Below are 22,627 nucleotides of genomic sequence, written 5' to 3'. Positions count from 1 at the left end.
AAAAAAAAAAAAAAAAAAAAAAAAAAAAAAAAAAAAATTAAAAACATTTCCACTCCCTTTTTTCCCCTCTGCAAACTTCCCATTAGCTCACTGGATTCGGTATTACATGCCTAAAATGAAACACATTAAAGAGATTTATAGTCAGTTAATTGGCTGTCTATTTGTCAGTTACCCTTTTATATTCAAGCGTGCATTTTGGTATGTGTCTAAATAATACATTACTGTAAAGTACTGCATTCACAAAAGATAATTTGGGGGAGTTTATGCATATAAATTGCATGCAAGATGAAAAGATCGTTCCCAAACTTAATGAAAAGGCGTTTATTTCCTGAATTTTATGTTTAGAAAACATGGGAGCTTTTAAATGATATTAATTAATCTTATTTCTAACAACAGGTTAGACAGAAAGGTGCTCTGAAGTGGTTGTTTATTTTTACTTTTAGATTGTAGTTTAGAATTTGTGCAGTTATCTATTTTAAGTTGATAAGCCCTCACAATGCCCCAAATGGTTTGTGCTTGTGTAATTACACTTCATATTTTACTGTTGTCTTTTTCGTAATACATATTTATGTATCTAAGTTTCCTTTAAAATTCTAAGCTTTTAGCATTTATAGGGATATCAATAAATAGTAGCTATTAAACAATGATGAATGAGCATGAAGAAAAGGGAGAATACATATAAAATATAGTTTTGATTTGTAAAATTTAGGCAGATGTTAAAGGTTGTCGATCATGTTTGTTGAGTTAATGACTTAATGGTGAACAAGAAGTGGTAATTAATTTTTATTATAAAGTCACTTCTGCTGATGGCAAGATGTACACAAAGTGTGAGGTTGGTGAAAAAGTAATTGTGGTCTTTGCCGTTGCTTTTAAAAGGCAAAAACCACAATTACTTTTGCACCAACCTAATACAATGTAAAATTGCCCTGGCTTGTGTTTTCACTTCTGAGACATGCAGTTTCTTTTATGCCCTAGCAATGTTCATTTATAAATGTCTATTTAGGGAAAGTGTTGGTTCTTTTGTTTCTCTACTAGTGGGATTATATGACATACTATTCTGTGGCTTGTTTTTCTCGTTTAACAATTATCTGTTTATAACAATAATATATAATAACAATAGTTAGCATTTGTTATGCCAGGCACTATGCTAAACACCATTACATGCATTATTCTTTTTATGCTCATAAGCCATTAACAGATGAAGATGTGGAGGAACAGAGAGGTTAAGAAACATACCTAAGGTCACACAGCAAGTCAGTGTGGTCCTGGACTTCAAACCCAAGAGGCTGACACATAACCTGGGTGCTCAGTCACTCTGTTTCTCCCTCATGAGCTTGGGGAGAATGTTCTATATTGGCCTGGCAGATGGACTTTGCTGGCGGCTTGCACGTGCTGTTGGGGTCCCACACGTCTTCCTCAGACCTGTTGTTTCTGTGCTCGGGCTCTGGGGGACTTCAGCTGCTGGCATCTGCGTCTCTCAGGGCTTTTTTCAAAGCCGCAGAGGCACAGTTGGCAGGCACTCCATGCCCATCACCGGGGCCCTCAGCCAGGGAGATAAATACCCCCACTCCCTTCCCCTAGGGCGGGATAACACTGAGATGTGGGCTCCCCTCAGAGTTAAGTCCCAGGTGTCCACAGCGTAACTGACCTGAAATTGCCCCTTTCTTGGCTGCCCTCACTTCCCTGGGTCTCACTCGGTTCCTGACCTGCACCTCATTCACTTCTCAAATGGAGAAGTTGGTCTCATTGACTTCTTGTCCTCTCTGTTGCTCCTGGAGCACCCCCGATGAAGTCAGGCTGTGAGGGGTTTCACTGTTCGAAGGCATCCTAATTTATTCAGAGTCTCAGGTTGGTGCCTTTCACCTGGATTTCCGGTTTCTTTTGCTGTTGCATATAACACTGTGGTGAATGTTCTTGCACTATTCTTATGGGGTTCCTGCCCATCTCCCTCCTGGTGTCTGGGCCTGGCCAAGGCCAGCAGCACTATCTAAAGTGACATCCCGGCCAGGCACGGTGGCTTATACCTGTAATTCCAGCACTTTGGCAAGCTGAAGCAAGCATATCACCTGAGGTCAGGAGTTCAAGACCAGCGTGGCCAACATGGTGAAACCCAGTCTCTACTAAAAATACAAAACTTAGCTGGGTATGGTGGCATGCAACTGTAATCCAGCTACTCGGGAGGCTGAGGTGGGAGGATCCCTGGAACTTGGGAGGTGGAGGCTGCAGTGAGTCAAGATTGCACCACTGCACTCCAGCCTGGGAAACAGAGTGAGATCCTGTCTCAGAAAATAATAATACTAAATAAAAGTTAAAAAGAGTGACACCCCAAGTGTAGATCAGGACCAGGTGGGTCTTGGTTACTGTTTCTTCCCGTCAGGGTGCTCTCTGACCTTCTACCCAATGTGGGGTTGGCCACATCAGGAGCTCTGGCCTTCAGGCTATGGGATTGTCTGGGGCCCTGTGGCTGAGCCCTGGTTTCGGAGGGTGGCTGCCTAGCAGAACACTTCCACTTGCCCATGAAGTATTTCTTTCATGGGATTGCATCACATTGGGTTGCCAGAGCAGGGCTGGCATGCTGATTTCAGGTGACTCAAGTTTTTATGTAGATGGGACTCCGCAACAAATATTTTGCTCGGGGCCCTGCACTCCCAAGGGGCAACCCTATATTAGCCCTGGAGACCTAAGACATCTGATCTGAGCAGATATCTCCTAAACCCTGCCAAGCTTTTCCGTCCGTACATCAAGATTTACTTGCTTATTGAATGCAGTCATCCATGCTGCTTTGTGAGGCAAGAAGTTATAAAATATTTTTTCTTAAATCTTTGCAAACATTTTGAGAGGTCTGAAAAATTGCAGGTCGAACTCTTGACCTCAGGTGATCCGCCCGCCGTGGCCTCCCAAAGTGCTGGGATGACAGGTATGAGTCACCGCACCTGGTCGGGATGTCACTTTAGATGGTGCTGCCGGCCTTGGCCAGGCCCAGACCCCAGAAGGGAGATGGGATGGGGCCCTGGGGCATGGGTTCTGAGGTAGGAGGCCCCATAAATCTTCTTCACTTAAAACAAGAGGTGGTCTTTTCATTCATGGAAAGTTGGATTACATAAATTTAATGTGACATGGAGACTAATTCCAAAATATGACTAAGAAATTAGATAAAAGCAGCGCAAAAAGAAATGTTGCTCTTCGAAAGGGCAGGCAAATCGTTAGTTATTTGAAGTAAATAAAAGATCTGGCAGTTTCTCTTACTCTATTTGTGTCACGAACATAAAGGTAAATACAACTTTAATGTTTTAGTTTCTTGCTTCATTAAAAAGCCTAAGATCTCTAAATTTGATTGACAGAATGAAAATAGTAAGATAACTATAATCAGTTGATATATGTGTTTCTGTGTACACACATACTGCACACATACATACATACATGAATACATGTGCAGTACTTGAAATTTATCATATAGCTTAATACAGATTGAACAGGGCAATGCCACTATTATGTTTTAATTAAATCAATCATTTTCTTTTCTTGTCTTGTCCTTCCTTTCATTTCCCTTTCCTTTTCTCTTTTCTTGTCTTTCTTTTCTTTTTTATGAGATGGAGTCTGTCTCTGTCACCCAGGCTGGAGTGCAGTGGTGCGATCAGCTCACTGTAACCTCTGCTTCCCAGGCTCAAGTGATTCTCCACTTCAGCCTCCCGAATAGCTGGGACTAGAGGTGCATGCCACCATGCCCAGCTAATTTTTGTATTTTCTGTAGAGATGGGGGGTCTCACTTTGTTGTCCAGGCTGGTCTTGAATTCCTGAGCTCAAGTGAACCTCGTGTCTCGGCCTTCCAAAGTGCTGAGATTATAGGCGTGAGCCACCATTTCCAGCCATTTGTTTCTATTATCAGAGTTTGTGCATATCTAATTTCCAAGTCTTCTGTAGGCCTGAATGACTATATGTTTGTGTTAGAAGACAGTAATTAAGAATTGCACCCCCATTTCTTTTTAATCTTTCTTCTCAGGGTCCACCAGGACCACCAGGGCCACAGGGTCCAATTGGGCCCCTGGGAGCCCCAGGACCCACTGGGCTTTCAGGAGAGAAAGGAATGAGAGGGGACCGCGGCCCTCCTGGAACAGCAGGGGACAAAGGAGATAAGGTAAGCCACATCTTATATACAGATTCACATGAACCACTCACCAGCAGTACTGTACCGGTTTTTGTTTTTGTTTTTTTTAGACAGTTTTGTTCTGTTGCTCAGGCTAGAATGCAGTGGTGGGATCTCAGCTCACTGCAGACTTTGCCTCCCGGGTTCAAGCAATCCTCCCACCTCAGCCTCCTAAGTAGCTGGGATTACAGGCGCATGCCACCATGTCCAGCTAATTTTTGTATTTTTAGTAGAGATGGGGTTTCACCATATTGGCCAAGCTGGTCTCGAACTCCTGACCTCCAGTGATCCGCCTGCCTCAGCCTCCCAAAGTGCTGTAATTACAGGTGTGAGCCACTGTGCCTGGCCAGCACTGGAGTTTTACGACCATGAGTAGTATATACTTGAACCTTATAATAAATGAAGTCCCTGAACTCCTCTGCAAGAATCCATCCTCATTCTTGGCCCCTTTCCAGAGGAGCATGCTCTTCTGTGCCTTTAAATACATGTGTGTACCCAGTGAGAAGTTACACTGTTTCATGGCTTTTTATAAAACCTACATGGCATTACCTATATGCATCACACTGAGGCTTTCTCTTTTCACTCAACAAGATGTCTTAGAGATCATTCCTTATCAGGTTACGTAGATTGAACTTATTCCTGAAAACACATTTTATAATATGCCATAGTATGAATAAAACTATAGTTTATTCCCTATTGATGAGCACTTGAGATTCTACCCCAACTTTGGGTAGTGCAGGTGTGCAAAAATAATCCTATAAATTGCCTGTGTTCACATGGAAGGGTTTGTTACTCCAGGATCGAGATTCTGAGCAGTTAGATTTCTGTTCACAGCATGTCGAATGATTTATTTAAATCAGTACTGCTGGTTGTTTTCCCAAGTACAAAAAAAAGCGCAAGAGTTCATTCTTAAATGTTGGCTTTTAGACTCTTATATGTAAAAAATAGGTGGCAATGACTGCTCCGCATGTTTAAATATGAGTAATTAATTGTTAATGTTTTCAAGGAAATCAGCTTATTAATTTAGTAATTTTTATAACTTTGTTTTATTTTCTGGGATTTTAGGGTCCAACTGGTGTTCCTGGATTTCCAGGTTTAGATGGCATACCTGTAAGTATCCCTAAAATTTCTCCACTTTTTAAAAAAAGGCAGAAGTACTCATCAAAATCCTTAAAACCGCATGTATATATGCATAAAATATATATTTATATAAACCACAAGATATGTATAGCAAATATTTGCTATATATACTACAAGCACAATAGTATATATATATTTGTTCACCATAATATATATCTACATATATAAAAGATATATATTAGATAGACAAGATATAGAATGCATTAGGTTGGTGCAAAAGTAATTGTGGTTTTTGCTGTTACTTTCAATGGCAAAACCCACAATTACTTTTGCACCAAATATATTATGTATATAAGATATATATAGTATGTACACTATACAATATATGTCTTATATTTTACATAAACTATAGTATATACTATATATCATATCTTACATATAGTTTATATATTATATATCTTATATCTTACATATAGTTTATGTATTATATCTGTTAATTATATATTATATAACATATAAAACATGGTATAAGATATATTAATATAATATATATTATGGTGCATGGTATATATTATATATAGCAAACTCTTTATATTTTCTCATTTTAGTGCATGAAAGGGTGTTTACATTTAAATTTGGTACAATAACTCCCAGAGCAAAACACTTTACTTGGAAAGCAACATTTTCAAACAGGTTAGAGAAAAAATTCCAAAATATGAACTAGGCATACTTGTTATGTCAAGTAGAATGTTCTTGAAATAAATACATACTCATAAGAAATGTTTTTATTTGCGGATGAGTCCTAATATTTGTAGTGAGCTTAATACTCTGATTTCTCATATGAAAATGAAATGGAAATAAAAAGAGGTAAGTGGGAGCTTTATAATTCTTTATAGTATTTCTAAGGATTTTAAGGAAGGTCCCCTCCTCAATTTCCCAGAGTACCGCAAACTAAATTAGTTCAAATTTGTTATCTTAAAGATATTTTAGGTTTTATTTTCACATGCTACATAGCCTTTTGGGGTAGAGAGAAAGTTTCACAAAACTAAACAGTAAATGTGTGAATCACAACTGCCATAATTTGAGTATTCATATTATGCATAATCTTTGTGTTATGATATTTTTGCAAAAATGCTTCACTTATAATGTTGTTTTCTGCAGGGGCACCCAGGGCCTCCTGGACCCAGAGGCAAACCTGGTAAGTGTGGCTACAATGGCTCAAGAGGTGACCCAGGGTTTCCAGGAGGAAGAGGAGCTCTTGGTCCAGGAGGCCCCCCAGTAAGACACCCACAGCTCATCTTAACAGGAATCTTAAGTGAAAAGGCCCTATGGTGGCACAGGCTTGATGTATTCAAGAAGCAGAGTTAATACAAGTGTGCCTGGGGCATTGTCAACAAATGGGAGTGGCTGGGGGATAAGGACAGAGAGATAGGCAGGACTTAGAACATGCAGCGCTTTGTGGATGATGGAAGGAGCCTAGATTTTCTCATCCATGTTAGGTAAAGGCACTGGATGGTTTTAAGGAAGGAAGCAACATGATCTGATTGATGTTTCATTAAGACATCTCTGGCTGCTGTGAAGAGAATACATAGAAGGGAAAACAGAGCAGAGAGACCAGATAGCAAAATGTCAATTGTTTATCATTCAGGGTTAATTGCAGAAACATAAACCCCACTAGGTATTTTGAACAGAAAGGAATCTGATACAGGGAGTCTGGCACTTACTATAATAGTTGGAAGAGTAAAACTTAGGACCACACGAGACCACTGATGTCAAAGGTAGCTGAGATCCAGAGTCAGGAAGCTGTAACTGCACTGTGACCACGGCCTCTCACCCCACATCTAGACACTAGCAAACAGAACACTCAAGTTTTTGCTTTCCTGCTTGGTGGCAGCAACAGACCAGGAAGAGAATCTCTTCCAAACTTCTGCCTTCCACGTCTCCTAGGTGGAACCTAATTCACATGCATCTATAAAGGAGTCTGGGCAATGAAGTTTTTATCTTTCTAGTCCCTGTAATGCAAGAAAAGCCATTCGAAAAGCTTTGGAATGGATGTCCAACAACAGTTGATAGTATCCAGCACTTGAGGGAAACCTTACCGCTCTTAGCATTTTTTTCTTCAGAATTTTGGACTTTCATTTAAACACACTAGAGCAAGAGCTAATGCCCATATTCCTTTTCTCTCTCTGTTTTTCTTCACTTAAAGATCAGAGATCATGTGACCTTTCAAAATTGTTTTTCTGTGATTTTTTTTTAAAGTATTTCTCCCTTCCTTAATCAAATATCATTTCACAAGTTTCTTTCTAGAAAGTTTTCTTAGCATGACCACCATAATCATTCATTCTGCTGTCACTCATGAGTCTCCCTTTGCTCCAGATCCTAGAGGAACTGATCTGAACACTAAACTTAAAAGAATTTCCATACTGACATTTTCTTCTGGTATCAAATAAGAACAACCACCACCTTTCATTGTTAAGTTTTTCAACCATCCTTTACTTTCAAACTCAGCCATTTGAAAACTCAAGTGCAGTCTGGCGAATGCACATTTATTAAGCTCCTCAAATCAGGCCAAACCTCATTCTACAGATTCATGAGCATTCAAGAGAGCAAGGATTCTCGGTTTTAACTTTAACATAGCATGCAGTACCGACCACAATCCTGAAGTTTGTCGTAATGGTCTCTGTGCAAAACAACCAACTTCCCCTTGACTCATTTACTGTACAGACACCCCTCACTTTGCACAGTCATGTTAAGAATGACCAGGCAAACTAAAAACCACACAAAGAAACCTTATCAACTGATGAGAAAATTACTATTGTCCCATGACCTATAAAAAGTTTTGTTAAAACATTAGAAACTTTGTCAGTTATAAATATATAAGGAAACGAAAAAACTAAATATTTATTTAATATACTGTAATTTGAAACATTGAGAACCAAAGTGTTTTATTTCTTTGTAAAAACTTATCAAGAGTAGTTTCAACAGTACTTGCCTTTTTCTCATCATATAACTTGCAATACTAAAGGAATATGTCTTTTATGTTTTGATGAAGTATGATACTCCTTTCTAAGTTTGGATCTGTTTCCAGTGTTGTGAAGTATCTCTAAGGGTTCCTTTAATGTGAAGTTTTCATCGGTGTCACTTTACGTAGGACACTGTCATCCTTTTCATCACGACCGCTTTCCTGGTTTATCTTTACTAAGTTCCTCTGGCTGCAAGTACAGTCTCTCAAATGACAACAATATCGTTATTCCCATGATGAGCTGTTTCTTCTATAACTCCACTTATGTTTTACTTGAATTTCATTTCCAGCATTACCGTTTTCATTTCTTTGCTTCATTTTCATCATTATTGGCCAGTTTCCTCTTCCAACTATCCATTTTTGTAAAATGTTATTTGGGTTTATTGCTGGGAGATAAGGAAGCAAGCCAGCTACAAGCTTTGCTGTCTGTGTCTGTGTGTGCTCTGAATAATACGTGTGCAGGGGCCAATCACAGACAGACTTTGACAGAAATCATTGAAACTGACCCAATAGTCCCATAGATGTTCTTTGGATCAATGTAGAAATGGATCCTTCTGATCTTAAAGTTTGAAACCTGTGTGTTTTATCTGAGTTCCTTCCTCAGGAGAGGACCCCTAGGCCTCTCAAAAAGTATCAAAGAACTGAAACTCACCAGATCATGTCATCCGGACAATGAGATGCCAAACCCCTGACTGTGTTTCCTTACCTAGGTCCTGTTTTCCAACACATTGTTACATTTCTTCCCTGCTATGTGCACCCCTAATTTTAGTCAGTCTAGGAGATGGACTTGAGACTGATCTCCCATCTGTTGAGCTGCAGCACCCAATTAAAGCCTTCTTCCTTGGCAGTAGTTGTCCTTTCAGTCATTGGCTTTCTGTGCCACATGTTTTGGTAACATCATATGATCATGCAGTAATCACAATTCACATCTGTTATTTATATAGTGATTTGTGGGCTGAGGCGCTAGCAATGAAGTTTGTACGTTATGCAAGTACTCAGTTAATATACAATGGTAACTGAAATTTGAACCATGTTTTTGGAGAACTGGTGTTGTTTAACTTAGCTATGAAACTGAAATTCATTCAGACTGGAACTGTGCAAAACCAAAACTGCAGATACTAGCAAATCTGATTTCTCAAGTAAATTGTTGATGTAATTTAACCTTAAACTGTTAAATATCTCCCATCAGAAGCCAAGTCAAGCAATCCTCTAAGAGAGATTAACTTTGAAATGTATATATCTTTCATATAAGCTTGATGTATAAAGATGGTAGGATTTTTATGTGGTAACCAAGAGAAGTTATATTAAGAATTGAAGTAGGATATTAAGATGTTAAGTAGGGAAACCATGGGGAGGGGGAAGGATACACTGAGGTATTTCATTAACTTTAAGAAACTAGCAACTATATACAAAAACCTTCCGAAAGGAATATGTTATTTTTTTTAAAAGAATACTTAGGCCTATTTTGAATACAAGTACTGAAATGGATAAAATCTCTCTCCCTATATAGTATATACGGTAAGTATTATAGGTACTTATTACCGGTAGGCTAGTATAGGGTACTACAGATGATAGTACGTATACATTACCTGGTTTCTAAGTCATATTACTGTTTCTAAGTCATAAATTAACAATTGCAAAATTAGTTATTTGTAGGAACAATGCATGTGTTTTATATTGTGAGGAAATTGAAAATTTTCTGCTAAATAGCTATATATAAGTAGATATTCTGTCTTAGAAGATTCCTTAACAGATCTTAACTGAATATGGAGTAAATATATGTGAGAACCTTAGGGTGATAATAATATGGAAGAGGATAAAGAAATGTCTGCTTGTTAATCATGTCAATAATTGACAATCATGTCAATAATTTTAACTGATGAGTAATATTTTATATAGAAAAGAAAATACCGAAATGGTAATATGTTATTTTCCTCTTAAGTGCATAAATATTTTATTTTCAGGGCCATCCTGGGGAAAAGGGAGAAAAAGGAAATTCAGTGTTCATTTTAGGTGCCATTAAAGGTATTCAGGTAAGTATTATGATCATGATGGATTAAAAGATTTTTTTTTTCCAAATAGGTAAGCCCATGCAGGAAATAGACAGGATTTTTCTTCAAAATGTCCCTGAATACACCAGTTTTTATTATTACACTGACCCTCAGGGATGGCACCATACTTTTGTGTGAAGGCATTGGCTTTAGTCATCAGTAAAATTCCAGCACTGCAAAATTCCGGTACCTCTGAACTAGTCAGAACTTCAAGGGATGTATTTATTTCAAGGTTTCTCAACTCCTGACATTTTGGGCCATATATTTACTTGGTGTGGAGCTGACTTGTGCATTATAGGATATTGAGCAGCATCCCTGGTCTCTGGCCTGTACTCATTAGATGCCAGTAGCATCCCCCACCTCTGAACTCCCCAAAGCGTATATCCAGACATTACCAAATGTCCCCTGGGGGGAAGTCACCCCAGTGGAGGACCACTTATTTATTTGTAATTAAAACATTGTAATATTAGTACCATCCAGTACAGTAAAAGTCATGATTATTGAACTTGAAAATGATGTAAACCTTATAGCACTTTGCTTGATACATTTAATGGTGTTGTGTTTTTAGCAGGGAGTGACGTACAGATGTTCAGAAATAAACTGTTGAGTGACCACCTCATCTCTCAGATGAGAAGCCATGGATGAGTGATGGGGATCAGTGGAAATTATGCCTTAACAGGAAAATACAGCCCATTTTCAAGATGTGTGGTCATTTCTCTTAAGGAAGAATATTCTGCAGCAATTAGATAGCACTTGTCCTAGATTGCTTCTATGAGACCCTAGGTTCTGTGCCACCCAGAATGGACACACCTGAGCAGTGATCCCTTTAGTGAGCTCACCGTTTATGTGTGTAGCCTCTGTGCCTGTTTGTCCTTCTTAAACAGCAAGAACGATGGATTTGTTTATAGCTTAAATGGTATAGTAATAAAGTAAATGTCAACAGCAGGGTCAGAACCAGTATGGTGTATTGGAAGGAGAGAACTGAAGCTTACTCTCCACTGTGACTTTAAGCAACTCCCTTAGCCTCCTCAGCCTCATGTTCATTATTTGTGAAAGAAGATTCAAATAATATTTACCCTGCCTCTTTCTTAGTGTTGTTAAGACTGTTATAATAATTTATATTGCAGCACACTGTAAATGGTAATGTCCCATATCATATTATTTATAGTGAGCATTTTTTGTAATTGTGGTAATAGAGGACATGTGATATACAAATATAGAAGGGGGATGAATATAGAGAATCCTTATCTTAAGGGGAAACAGAAGATCCCTAATAAAAATGATCTGTAAATCAATAACCCTTAGAGACAATGCTCTTAAGAGTCTATATCCACTTTATACCCATTCTAATGGCTATGATAAAAAAAATCTAGCAATTGTTGGCAACTACATGGAGAGTTGGAGCCTTATGCATTACTGATGGGAATGGACAATGGTAAAACCACTATGGAAGATAATACGGTAATTCCTCAGTAAATTAAACATAGAATTACTATATGACCCAGCAATTCTACTTCTGGATATATACCCCAAAGAACTGAAAGCAAGGACTTGAATGGATATTTGTACCTGCATGTTCATAGGAGCTTTATTCACAGTAGCCAAAAGGTGGAAGTAAAAGTGTCCATCAGCAGATGAATGGATAAACAAAATGTGGTGTATTCATCCAATGGAAGATTGTAAAAGCTTTAAAAAGGAAAGATGTTCTGACACATACAACAACATGGATGAACCTTGAAGATATAATATTATGCTAAGTGAAATAAACCAGTCAGATATTGTATGATTTCACTTATATGAAGTTTTAAAAATAGTCAAATTCATAAAGATGGAAAATAGAATGGTGGTTGCCAGTGGCTGGGGGGAAGAGGGATGGGGAGTTAGTGTTTAATGGGAACAGAGTTTCCATTGGAGGAGACGTAAGAGTTTTGGAGATGGATGGTGGTTATGGGTGAATAACAATGTGAATGTACTTAATGCCACAGAACTATCTGTACACTTAAAAATGGTTGAAAAGGGCTGGGCGCAATGGCTCACGCCTGTAATCCCAGCACTTTGGAAGGCTGAGGCGGGTGGATTACCTGAGGTCAGTAGTTCGAGACCAGCCTGGCCAACATGGTGAAACCCCATCTCTACTAAAAATACAAAAAAATTAGCCGGGCATGGCAGCACATGCCTGTAGTCCCAGCTATTTGGGAGGCTGAGGCAGGAGAATCACTTGAACCAGGGAGGCGGAGGTTGCAGTGAACCGAGATGGCACCATTACATTCCAGCCTGGGCGAAAACAGCCAGACTCCGTCTCAAAAAAAAAAAAAAAAAAAAAGGTTGAAATGTTAAATTTGAACTTACATATATTTTACATTTTTTAAAAAGAGCCTTCATTCAAGAGAATATATAGGCTTTGATCTTTTAAAATAGGTTGAGTCTCAGCACAGAGTCACAAAGCGAGAGAGGTAGACAGAGGCTGGTGTGAGGCAATTTCCACCTGAGTTTCTTTTCTGTCCTCTCTAGGGTAGTCAAGGGGGTCAAGCTGTTTAGAAAGCACAGCAGGGTGTGGAACCAGAGCAGCAACAGGTAAACTGTGAGGAAATGGGACCACTGGATTGAGAATTTAGAACAATTTAAATAAAGACAAAAATCTCATTTTGATTCCCTGTCATTACTCCAGCGATCTTTCTCTGTTGGGTAGAAGGAGAATTCAGAACTTAAGGAGAAAGAAAATCACCTCCGTATATCCCTTCCTCAATTTTAGTCAACACCAAAAAAATTGAACAAACTGCACAATTAGATGAGTCCAAATAATTTTGTATGTATTTCTGTTTTTACATGATCCGTGTTTTAGGAATTTTGTGTGGACTTATAAAGCAATGCATTCTTATTTTTGCAGGGAGACAGAGGCGACCCAGGACTGCCTGGCTTACCAGTAAGTCTCCTGAGCAGGCTCTAGGCTTCTATTTCCTCCTCAAATAGCCTATGATCCACGTTTTAATCCCAGCAAAGCCAGCGACATAATTTGTGTGGCTTACCTAGTGCAAAATGAAAATGTGGATTCCCCATTCAAAAATTATTAAGAATTTCAAGATGGCAACAGCAGAACATTAACTCAAGCTTGGGGCCCTGTGTAACTGCACCAGTCTCATGCCCATGAAGCTGTATTTGAAGCTCAGCAGGCTCCCTCCTGCCTTCCTCTTCTGTCTTCTAATGATCTTTTGGCATTACTCAGGTATATGCAGCTACTTCATATTTAGGAAAGTGAGTCCACTTAGCAACTACGTATAAAATATATACCAGGTAGAATAATCTTGCATTGCTTCTTGCTACCATTTTGCCTGGTGAATCAGTATTTATATATTATATTTAATATTTTACCTATCTTCATCTCTCCGAAATCTGCAATTCAATGATTATATTAGTCTTTCCAGTTTTTCAATATTTACAAGATTAAAATTGAGAGCAGTTTTGCCAACCAGGCGTGGTGGCTCATGCCTGTAATCCCAGCACTTTGGGAGGCCGAGGTGGGTGGATCACCTGAGGTTAGGAGTTTGAGACCAGCCTGGCCAACATGGTGAAACCCTCTCTCTAATAACACAAAATTAGCCAGGCGTGGTGGCATGTACCTATAATCCCAGCTACTCAGGAGGCTGAAGCAGGGGAATCACTTGAACCCAGGAGGCAGAGCTTGCAGTGAGCCCAGATGGTGCCATTGCACTCTAGTCTGGGCAACAAGAGTGACATTCCATCGAAAAAGAAAAAGAAAAAAGGCTGGGTGAGTTGGCTCAAGACTGTAATCCTAGCAGTTTGGGAGGCTGAGGCGGGTGGATCACAAGGTCAGGAGTTCAAGACCAACCTGGCCAAGATGGTGAAACCCCGTCTCTACTGAAAATACAAAAATTAGCCAGATGTGGTGCTATGTGCCTGTAATCCCAGCTACTTGGGAGGCTGAGTCAGAAAACTGCTTAAACCCGGGAGGCAGAAGTTGCAGTAAGCTGAGATTGCACCACTGCACTCCAGCCTGGGTGACAGAGCGAGACTCCGTTTTGCCTTCCAATAGTTAACCTATAATTTTGCCTTGTAACTTCTGGCTAGTGATGGAACTACTTTTCTGGATTGGTTTCTTTAGTATGATTGAAGCTCAGGTCCATGTAATAAATGTGATACCTCAATGTTGCTGTTAAAATAAATATCAGTTCATCCTCCTAAACAGAGCAATTTCATTACACACTCCCCAATCATTTGACTTGGGCAGAGTCAGCAGGAGCCTGGGGAACATCTCTCCACGCTTCCAGGATTGCCTGTACCTTTTCTTGACAATTTGTGTATAATTGTGTTACAACTTACATGTTGTAGAAAATTTTGTATGGCTGACTCATCTTGATCTCAAATTAGGAACTATATTTCCCCAATTTGAGATCTTGCAGACCATGTTTTAAAAATATGCTAAGAAGAATAAAGACATTAATATGTAATGTTAATTAATAATAATACTTTAAAAGCATCCTGATGTGTATCAAAATTGTAACACAGAATTTAGGAGTAGGTGGTAATGCATTTTCTTTGTTCTCCGCTTTTGTTATTACAGGATGTATTTGTAAATAGGAAGATTGATCTCTGGGTCCTAAATTTGTAAATAGGAAGATTGATCTCTGGACCCTAAATGAAGGACTTTATTACAACTACCAGAATGCTACTACCTTTAGCTTGGTGCCTCTTTTTTTTTTTTTTTTTGTGACAGAGTCTTGCTCTATCACCAGGCTGGAGTGCAGTGGCGTGATCTTGGTTCACTGCAACCTCCAACTCCCTGGTTCAAGTGATTCTCCTGTCTCAGCTGGGACAATCCCGAGTAGCTGGGACTACAGGCATCCGCCACCACGCCCAGCTAATTTTTGTATTTTTAGTAGAGATGGGGTTTCACCATGTAGGCCAGGATGGTCTCGAGCTCCTGACCTTGTGATCCGCCCCACTTGGCCTTTCAAAGTGCTGGGAATACAGGCGTGAGCCACTGCGCCCGGCCTGCTTGGGGCCCTCTTAGGGCTGCATCAAACCTGCTGTTGAAAATGTCCTAGCAGGGCAGATACTGGGGGCTGTGATTTCTTTAGAGGTTTTTATTCACGTGGGATCACATGTAACTCTTTCTGTGAAAGAGGATTACAATTTTGGTAACAGACGCACTGATTTTTCTCATGTTTAGGGATCTTGGGGTGCAGGAGGACCGGCAGGCCCCACAGGATATCCTGGAGAGCCAGGGTTAGTGGTAAGTACAGCACTGCTGATGTAATCCCTTTGAAAACCAGATTCTGTATGAAAATAAAGAAGCAAAGTTGCCATTTTGGGTCAGACACAGGTGGGCCGTTTGAGAGATTATCATCGATGAATCAGTGAAAACCCACCAGTATCAGTGGGATTCCATCTTGAAGCACATGTCCCCTGGGGAGGAGCCACTGACATCATCTTCACCAAAAACAACAGCCCATCCATGATAGAAACTCCATCATTGCATGTTTTAAAATTAAGCGTTTCCTAAATAGGATCTTGGAGCAACAAAAGAAGGCACATTCTGATTTCTACGTCTGAAGATTGATTTGTGGTTTTTTTTTGCCCTTGATTTAGGGACCTCCGGGCCAACCAGGGCTTCCAGGTTTGAAGGTAGGCAGTCATGAGCAAGATACATAAATAGAGCCCTGAACAATGAAATAATTGACCACTGTGTTTGTCAGAATTATGGCTTTCCTCTTATCAGATTTCCCAAAGTATTCAGTAAACTAAATTGTGTAGCCAGAAGTCTTAATAACTTTTAGTTACTTTTTTAAAATGCAAAAGCAATTAGATTCTTTTTCTTTTCTTTCTCAGGGAAATCCCGGTGTGGGAGTAAAGGGGCAAATGGGAGACCCGGTAAGAATCCCCTCTTGTTCAGAGGAGCAGATGGCAAAGTGTGTGTGCTGCTCAGGGGTGGAGGCTGTTCTGATGATTTGAACTTGTATTCATTATCTAGTCACTGCCCAATTTTATGGCTGAGAACTTTTCTTTGCCGAATTATGATGGCACCATTACCCTTGACTGTAAAATGAAAGATCTGACAAAATTTAACACCACATTCAGGTTAATCTGTGTAACACATTTCACCCTAGCAAACAGAGATCGAACGTTTTTGACAATATATTCTGACCAGAGTAACAATTTTGTCAAATCACGGATTTGTTTTGCTTAATTTCACATAAATCCTAAGTTCCACCCATAAATATGCATATAAATGCAAATATAAATGACTGGAACCAAGAGCCCTGAGCAATACACGATCTCCAACCCACTCCTTTTCTACACCCCTCCTCCCCGTCTCTGCCCGCCACTCACACCCACTGTCCTTTTGGCCGAAGCATACAACTTAGTAAGAATAAGCTTTAGAAAAGTGATTTAAGGGCTGGGCAAGGTGGCTCACGCCCGTAATTCCAGCACTTTGGGAGGCCGAGGTGGGCGGATCACGAGGTCAAGAGATTGAGACCATCCTGGCCAGTGGTGAAACCCCGTCTCTACTAAAAATACAGAAATCAGCTGGGCGTGGTGGTGCGTGGCTGTAGTCCCAGCTGCTTGGGAGGCTGAGGCAGGAGAATCGCTTGAACCTGGGAGGCAGAAGTTGCGGTGAGCCGAGATCGCGCCACTGCACTCCAGCCTGGCGACAAAGTGAGACTCCGTCTCAAAAAAGAAAAGTGATTTCAGAAGGCAACTCACCTAGGGAACAACCTGAATGTCCAGCAGTAGGTGTGTGGCTCTTTCAACAACTTAGGGCAAATCAATAGTAAGCATCTGCTTCATGTCAAGCCAGGACTGACACTGGGTGTGGGGATTTCGCAAGACAGACCTGATCCCTGCTCTCATGGAGTTCCAGCGTGATTGAATAAGTCATGGTATAGACATTTAACAGAACAGCACAAGAGTCAAAAGTATATATGAAGACTTCATGATGTGGGGAGGTGCCTGTGATACAATGCTGAACAGAAAGTACAGGTTACAAAAATATAAACTCAACTTTGTAAAAGCAACATCAACAAGAAAGACATTAAAATATACACAGAGAGGGATTTCTCAACCTCAGGCTGCTGCTATTTCATTGTTGTGGGGGCTATCCTGTGTATTACAGGATATTTAGCCGCATCCCTGGCCTCTCCCCACTAGATGTCAGTAGCATCCCGTCCCTCCAATTGTGACAACTTAAAATGTATCTAAACATTGTCAAATGTCCCTGCGGGAAGGGGTTGCCTAACTATCCCCTATCCCCCATCTTGAGAATCTCTGGCTTACAGAAATGACTGATTGAAAATATACCAAAACAATGTTTTTCAAGTTCGGGAAGCCATGGAGCTCTGGAATATGTTCATCAAAGCTACAGGAGCCCATGCGCCATTGCAGAGTCCAGCAAGCATTGGCATCTTAGTCACTTTCCGCGCCAGTCCAATCAGACACATTTGTAAACTCAGACTGTGGAATAACTTGGAAGTATTTGGCTATGAGATGGCCATTCAAATGATCCCAAATGTGCTTACATTAATTCTTTTAGGTTGTCAGGTGAATGAACACATAATTTTATGATTTTGGGCCAGGCCCAGTGGCTCACGCCTATAATCCCAGCACTTTGGGAGGCCGAGGCGGGCGGATCACCTGAGGTCAGGAGTTTGAGACCAGCCTGGCCACCATGGCGAAGCCCTGTCTCTGCTAAAAATATAAAAATTAGCCGGGCATGGTGGCCCGTGCCTGTAGTCCCAGCTACTTGGGAGGCTGAGGCAGGAGAATTGCTTGAACCTAGGAGGCAGCAGTTGCAGCGAGCCAAGATTGTGCCATTGCAATCCAGCCTGGGTAACAGTCTCAAAAAATATAAATAAATAAAAAATAAAATATTGATGCAGAATTCCCAGATGTTCTAGAACACGTTTGCCCACTTCATTTTAAGAAACAGTGCCCTCATGTATACATATGAAACAAAGCTGCACGTTGTGCACATGTACCCTAGAACATAAAGTATAATTTAAAAAAAAGTAAAAAGAAACAGTGCCCTAAATGGTTGCTTCTAATTATGCCTACGTGATATAATTATGGGCCTTTTACATTTTAATTCTTCATAGTTTTCCTTCTTTGTACCTTTGACTATACTGAGCATATGGCACTTTTACAATATGAAAAAATAAAGCAATATGACCAATATTTTGAAGAAGGTGCCTGCTTGTCACCCTTTAAGAGTTTTGTTCAGGTTTATCTCAATTACAAGAATAAGAGTGACTATCTTCACCAATACCTACTATGCATTTACTCATGGTTCGTTAATGTGTTTGTTCAATGGTTTATTCATGCAGCAGATATCTTTAGGGCAGGTGCTACACCAACACTGTGTTAAGTGCATAGATAAACCAAAAAAAAAAAAAAAAAAAACAAAGCAGACGATGTTTCTAACCTGGCTTTTCTGCAATTTCCCAGGTTTAGGTAGAAATTGAACTCTTGTGGTTTTTTTTTTTTTTTTTCATTTAAACTTGATGTTCTTCTAAAAATCCCAACTGTCAAAAGCATTAGTAGTTTTAGTAATTATATATTAGGGAATTTACTGTTACCCTCAACACAGGAAGCATTTTATGTATATTATCTATTCAATAGAAGAATAGTTTGAGGTAGGTAATATTACAATCTCCATTTCACAGAGAAGAAAAATGAGGTTTCAAGGAAGTAAGGAAATGTGGACTGAGAGAAGTTTTAAGGAACTTGCCCCGAGTGACAGAGTCGGTAAGGGCCTGGTTTGCAAATATGGGTGACCTATAGCCTGTTCTTAACTATGACAAAGAGGAAAGATCATAGTAAGTGTAGAATAATAGTAATACCCAGAAAAGCACAAAATATTTATCTTCTAATTAATGGTGAGAATTTATGATTGTGGCAAAATTCATTTAAGAAACATTCTTCAGTAGAAAACATCTATCATGGCATAAATAAAATTCTGGCTATTATTTTATAGTTTTAAAATATTGAAAAAAAAATGAAATAATCTAATCTAACCAGAGTAGGATGGCTTAATACATCACAGTACATTCTTATGATAGATTATTGTATTGGCATTAAAAATCAAGATCATTACATGAGGCCAGGAGTTTGAGACCAGCCTGGCCAACATGGTGAAATCCCATCTCTACTAAAAATACAAAAATTGGCTGGGCATGGTGGTGCATTATCTGTAATCCCAGGTACTCAGAAGGCTGAGGCACAAGAATCGCTTGAGCCCGGGAGGCAGAGGTTGTAGTGAGCTGAGATTACGCCATTGCGCTCCAGCCTGAGTAACAGGAACACTCTGTCTCAAAAAAAAAAAAAAAGGATCAGGATTCTGAAGAGCTTTTAGTATGATAGGAAAAGGCTCACAATATATTGTTATAAGAAAATACAAAATTATTTAAAATTTAATAAAATATGCTGTATATTTTAAATTATGTTTATTATATAGTATTCTGATTATATTTTCAAATACATAAAACAAATTATTTATTCACCTATATACATATATATGTACATATACACACACACACCGCAAAAAAATTATATCAAAGTTTTAATAGAGATTACTTCCGGATAATAGGATTAAGAATCATTTTCATTTTTTAAATTTATTTTAACAATAATGTGTATTAAATTTTATAAGAAAAACAGTAAATATCCTTTTATATTCTGTGAGGTACTTGCCACGACTTGTATTTTAAATCCATGACACATAGGATGGGAAGCATTATACCATAATATATGGGTGAAAATCTTCAAAACATAAATTAATATGAAATTTTTATTATCTTGCTTTTTTTTTTAAGGGTGAGGTTGGTCAGCAAGGTTCTCCTGGACCCACCCTGTTGGTAGAGCCACCTGACTTTTGTCTCTATAAAGGAGAAAAGGTAATTCCCAAATCCATATGTCACCTAGGAAAGTAGCAATAGAAAACATTTTTTGAACGTGTATCTGTGGCAGAAAGTATGGAGGTCTTTCCATGCATCACTGCACTAGTCACAAACCTACTTTAATAGGTTGGTACTACTATTGGCCCCATCGTGTGGAATTGAAAATGAAGCTTGGAAGGTTCCCAGTGTTCTCAAGTTTACCCAGCTGCTGAGTGGCAGACCTAGCTCAAGCTGCTAAATTATGACATGTGCTTGTTAACGTTGTTTTGATATGTGGATTGAAAAGACCACTGGAAGCCCAGTTGTCCTTTAGATGTTACAGATGAGTTTGATGTCTTGATAATTGAGAAGGTAACAAATGCATAGAACTGGGCCATAATAGACTCTTGGCAAATATTAATTCCTCTGTCAGTTTCCAGTGCTAATATTACTGGTGCCACATGCAGATTCTGTCATTGCTCTTCAATTGCTGCGTTAAATTTCTCTACTTTGCTCAAAATGAGCCACTTTTTCAATGACTACATTCCCAAATTGTATCTGCTGCCTGGCTCCATGGTGGTCCACCATGGTGTCCCATTTACTTCTCACACAGAGAACTGGCTCAAATAGAGTCTGGTTTACAAGTGTGCTTAGATCTTAGTGCTAATTAGAACAGGTGAAAAGTAATCTCTCAAGGTTTTTTTTTTTTTTTTTTTTTTTTTTAAGGTGAAACAGATTGTAAAAAGAGATGATTTCTCAAGGAGATGGAATTCAGTATGTTAAATAATAAGAATAGACCAAATAATATTCATTGTAATTTTTAGGGCATAAAAGGAATTCCTGGAATGATTGGACTGCCAGGACCACCAGGACGCAAGGTAGTTTATTTAAGTACTTTGTGTGTGTGTGTGTGTGTGTGTGTGTGTGTGTGATGTGCTATCTTAACTTAAAATGTTATTTCTCATGTTCTTTATCATTGCTTTAAGTGCTAATATATATTACCAGAATTTTTCACTATCTTATCGTAATCCTATAGAGCCTCTATTCTAAAGTAGTTGTTTTCTTTAAGCTGCTGACCATAATTTTGTTTCTCATTTTATTTTGCTTTCCCTATTGCTGAAATATTGTTGCTTGAACCCCTCTAAATGTTGTCATCTCTTAAAGGGAGAATCTGGTATCGGGGCAAAAGGAGAAAAAGGCATCCCTGGATTTCCAGGGCCTTGGGTAAGCATCATTTGCTATTAACATCAGTGACTTTGGAGAAACTTCTCTTTCACGTTTTTATAAAAACAGGTCAGTAGTCCCACAAGCTCAAAAGTGAAGAATATCTCATGTAAGAACAAAACATTTTGGACAAGAATTATGGAATAGCTAAATATCCCAGAGCATCCTTCTGTTGACATCATTTAGATAAAACAGGCAAGCAAAAGATAGAACAATTTGGGAAAAGTAACAGGATTGTGACATCTCTTGTCTGGCACCTCAGTGTCAATATGAAAGTAGCTTGGAATAATTAATTTAAGTCTATTTGATAAAACAACATGGTGATCTAGGGGCAGTAGCTAGAAAAAAATACAATATTAAGCTCCAAACATCACCACGTGTCACTGATAGAAAGCCCATTCATAGAGTCACCATGGAGGCCAGACCGCAGCTGGCATAGACATTGAGTTTATTTGGTTCTAGATTTAGTACTGCATGGGGCAATATTGGTTTCCATGGTCATTTTTATTGCTAATGATGCACAGAGCAACTATTAATTTCCAGGCAAATTATATTGTAGGGATTTTAAAGATATTTGGCCCAGTGCAAGCACTAAGTTAAATAAATTAAAATTGGGAAAGCGACGACAACAAAAATACATTCTTAATTAAAACACTGCAATGACATGAATTTTTTGAATAAGAATAAAAGTCACTTCAAGTAGCAAATGTTATAAAGAAATGGAACCTATTTTATATTTATTTCCTTTTATTCAGCTAGCTTTGCAAACAAGACCAAATATCCATGGAACAATTTGACAAGGTGAAAAATGATGCATTGAGCTGGTTAATGCATTTTGATTTAATTCTGTTTATCCTGACTTTTGTGAATTTTATTAGGGGGATCCTGGTTCCTATGGATCTCCAGGTTTCCCAGGATTAAAGGTAAATGTACCTCATTATGGAGATAATAAATACATTTTCACTAGTAAATGCAATTTAGTATAATTCAGAAGTTGTACTGTTGCGTGCAAACACAGTAATTAGGAAGGCAGACACATTTATTTTATGGATTGCAGGATTTAGCTGTGGGTGTAAAAATTGAAGCACAAGATTGTCTGATGCAACCGATGAACAGTGTTAAGACTTTGCATGGTCTCAGTGGGCAATGTGTTGCTTAAATTAAATGAGAATGAGATAATTTGTCACCCAGTCACTTTTTTTTTTTTTTTTTTTTT

General features: G+C 38.9%; 1 protein-coding gene across 6 annotated transcripts in view; it reads left to right on the top strand.

Moving 5' to 3' along the window:
• The window catches only part of COL4A4 (collagen type IV alpha 4 chain), a 169,751-nt gene that overhangs the window by 24,163 nt on the left and 122,961 nt on the right, over positions 1–22,627 (top strand). For 3 of the 6 annotated variants that reach the window (XR_001888181.1, XM_017887015.1, XM_017887013.1), the window contains exons 4-15: positions 4,001–4,135; positions 5,210–5,254; positions 6,386–6,502; positions 10,211–10,279; positions 13,185–13,220; positions 15,486–15,548; positions 15,905–15,940; positions 16,145–16,186; positions 20,125–20,205; positions 21,012–21,065; positions 21,352–21,411; positions 22,290–22,334. Coding sequence is in view for 5 of the 6 variants with exons in the window: in XM_017887015.1 (XP_017742504.1) it covers positions 4,001–4,135; positions 5,210–5,254; positions 6,386–6,502; positions 10,211–10,279; positions 13,185–13,220; positions 15,486–15,548; positions 15,905–15,940; positions 16,145–16,186; positions 20,125–20,205; positions 21,012–21,065; positions 21,352–21,411; positions 22,290–22,334 (783 nt within the window). In the remaining variant the exon portion in view is untranslated. Of the gene's footprint in view, positions 1–4,000; positions 4,136–5,209; positions 5,255–6,385; positions 6,503–10,210; positions 10,280–11,723; positions 11,759–13,184; positions 13,221–15,485; positions 15,549–15,904; positions 15,941–16,144; positions 16,187–20,124; positions 20,206–21,011; positions 21,066–21,351; positions 21,412–22,289; positions 22,335–22,627 lie in introns of those variants that run through there. The other 3 variants (XM_017887016.1, XM_017887014.1, XM_017887017.1) reach the window with 3 other exon arrangements.

Source organism: Rhinopithecus bieti, unplaced genomic scaffold, assembly GCF_001698545.2.
Source record: "Rhinopithecus bieti isolate Rb0 unplaced genomic scaffold, ASM169854v2 scaffold_15336, whole genome shotgun sequence".
Taxonomy (NCBI): domain Eukaryota; kingdom Metazoa; phylum Chordata; class Mammalia; order Primates; family Cercopithecidae; genus Rhinopithecus; species Rhinopithecus bieti.
Note: the sequence above shows the minus strand (reverse complement) of the source record. Positions and strands in the feature narration are given on the sequence as shown.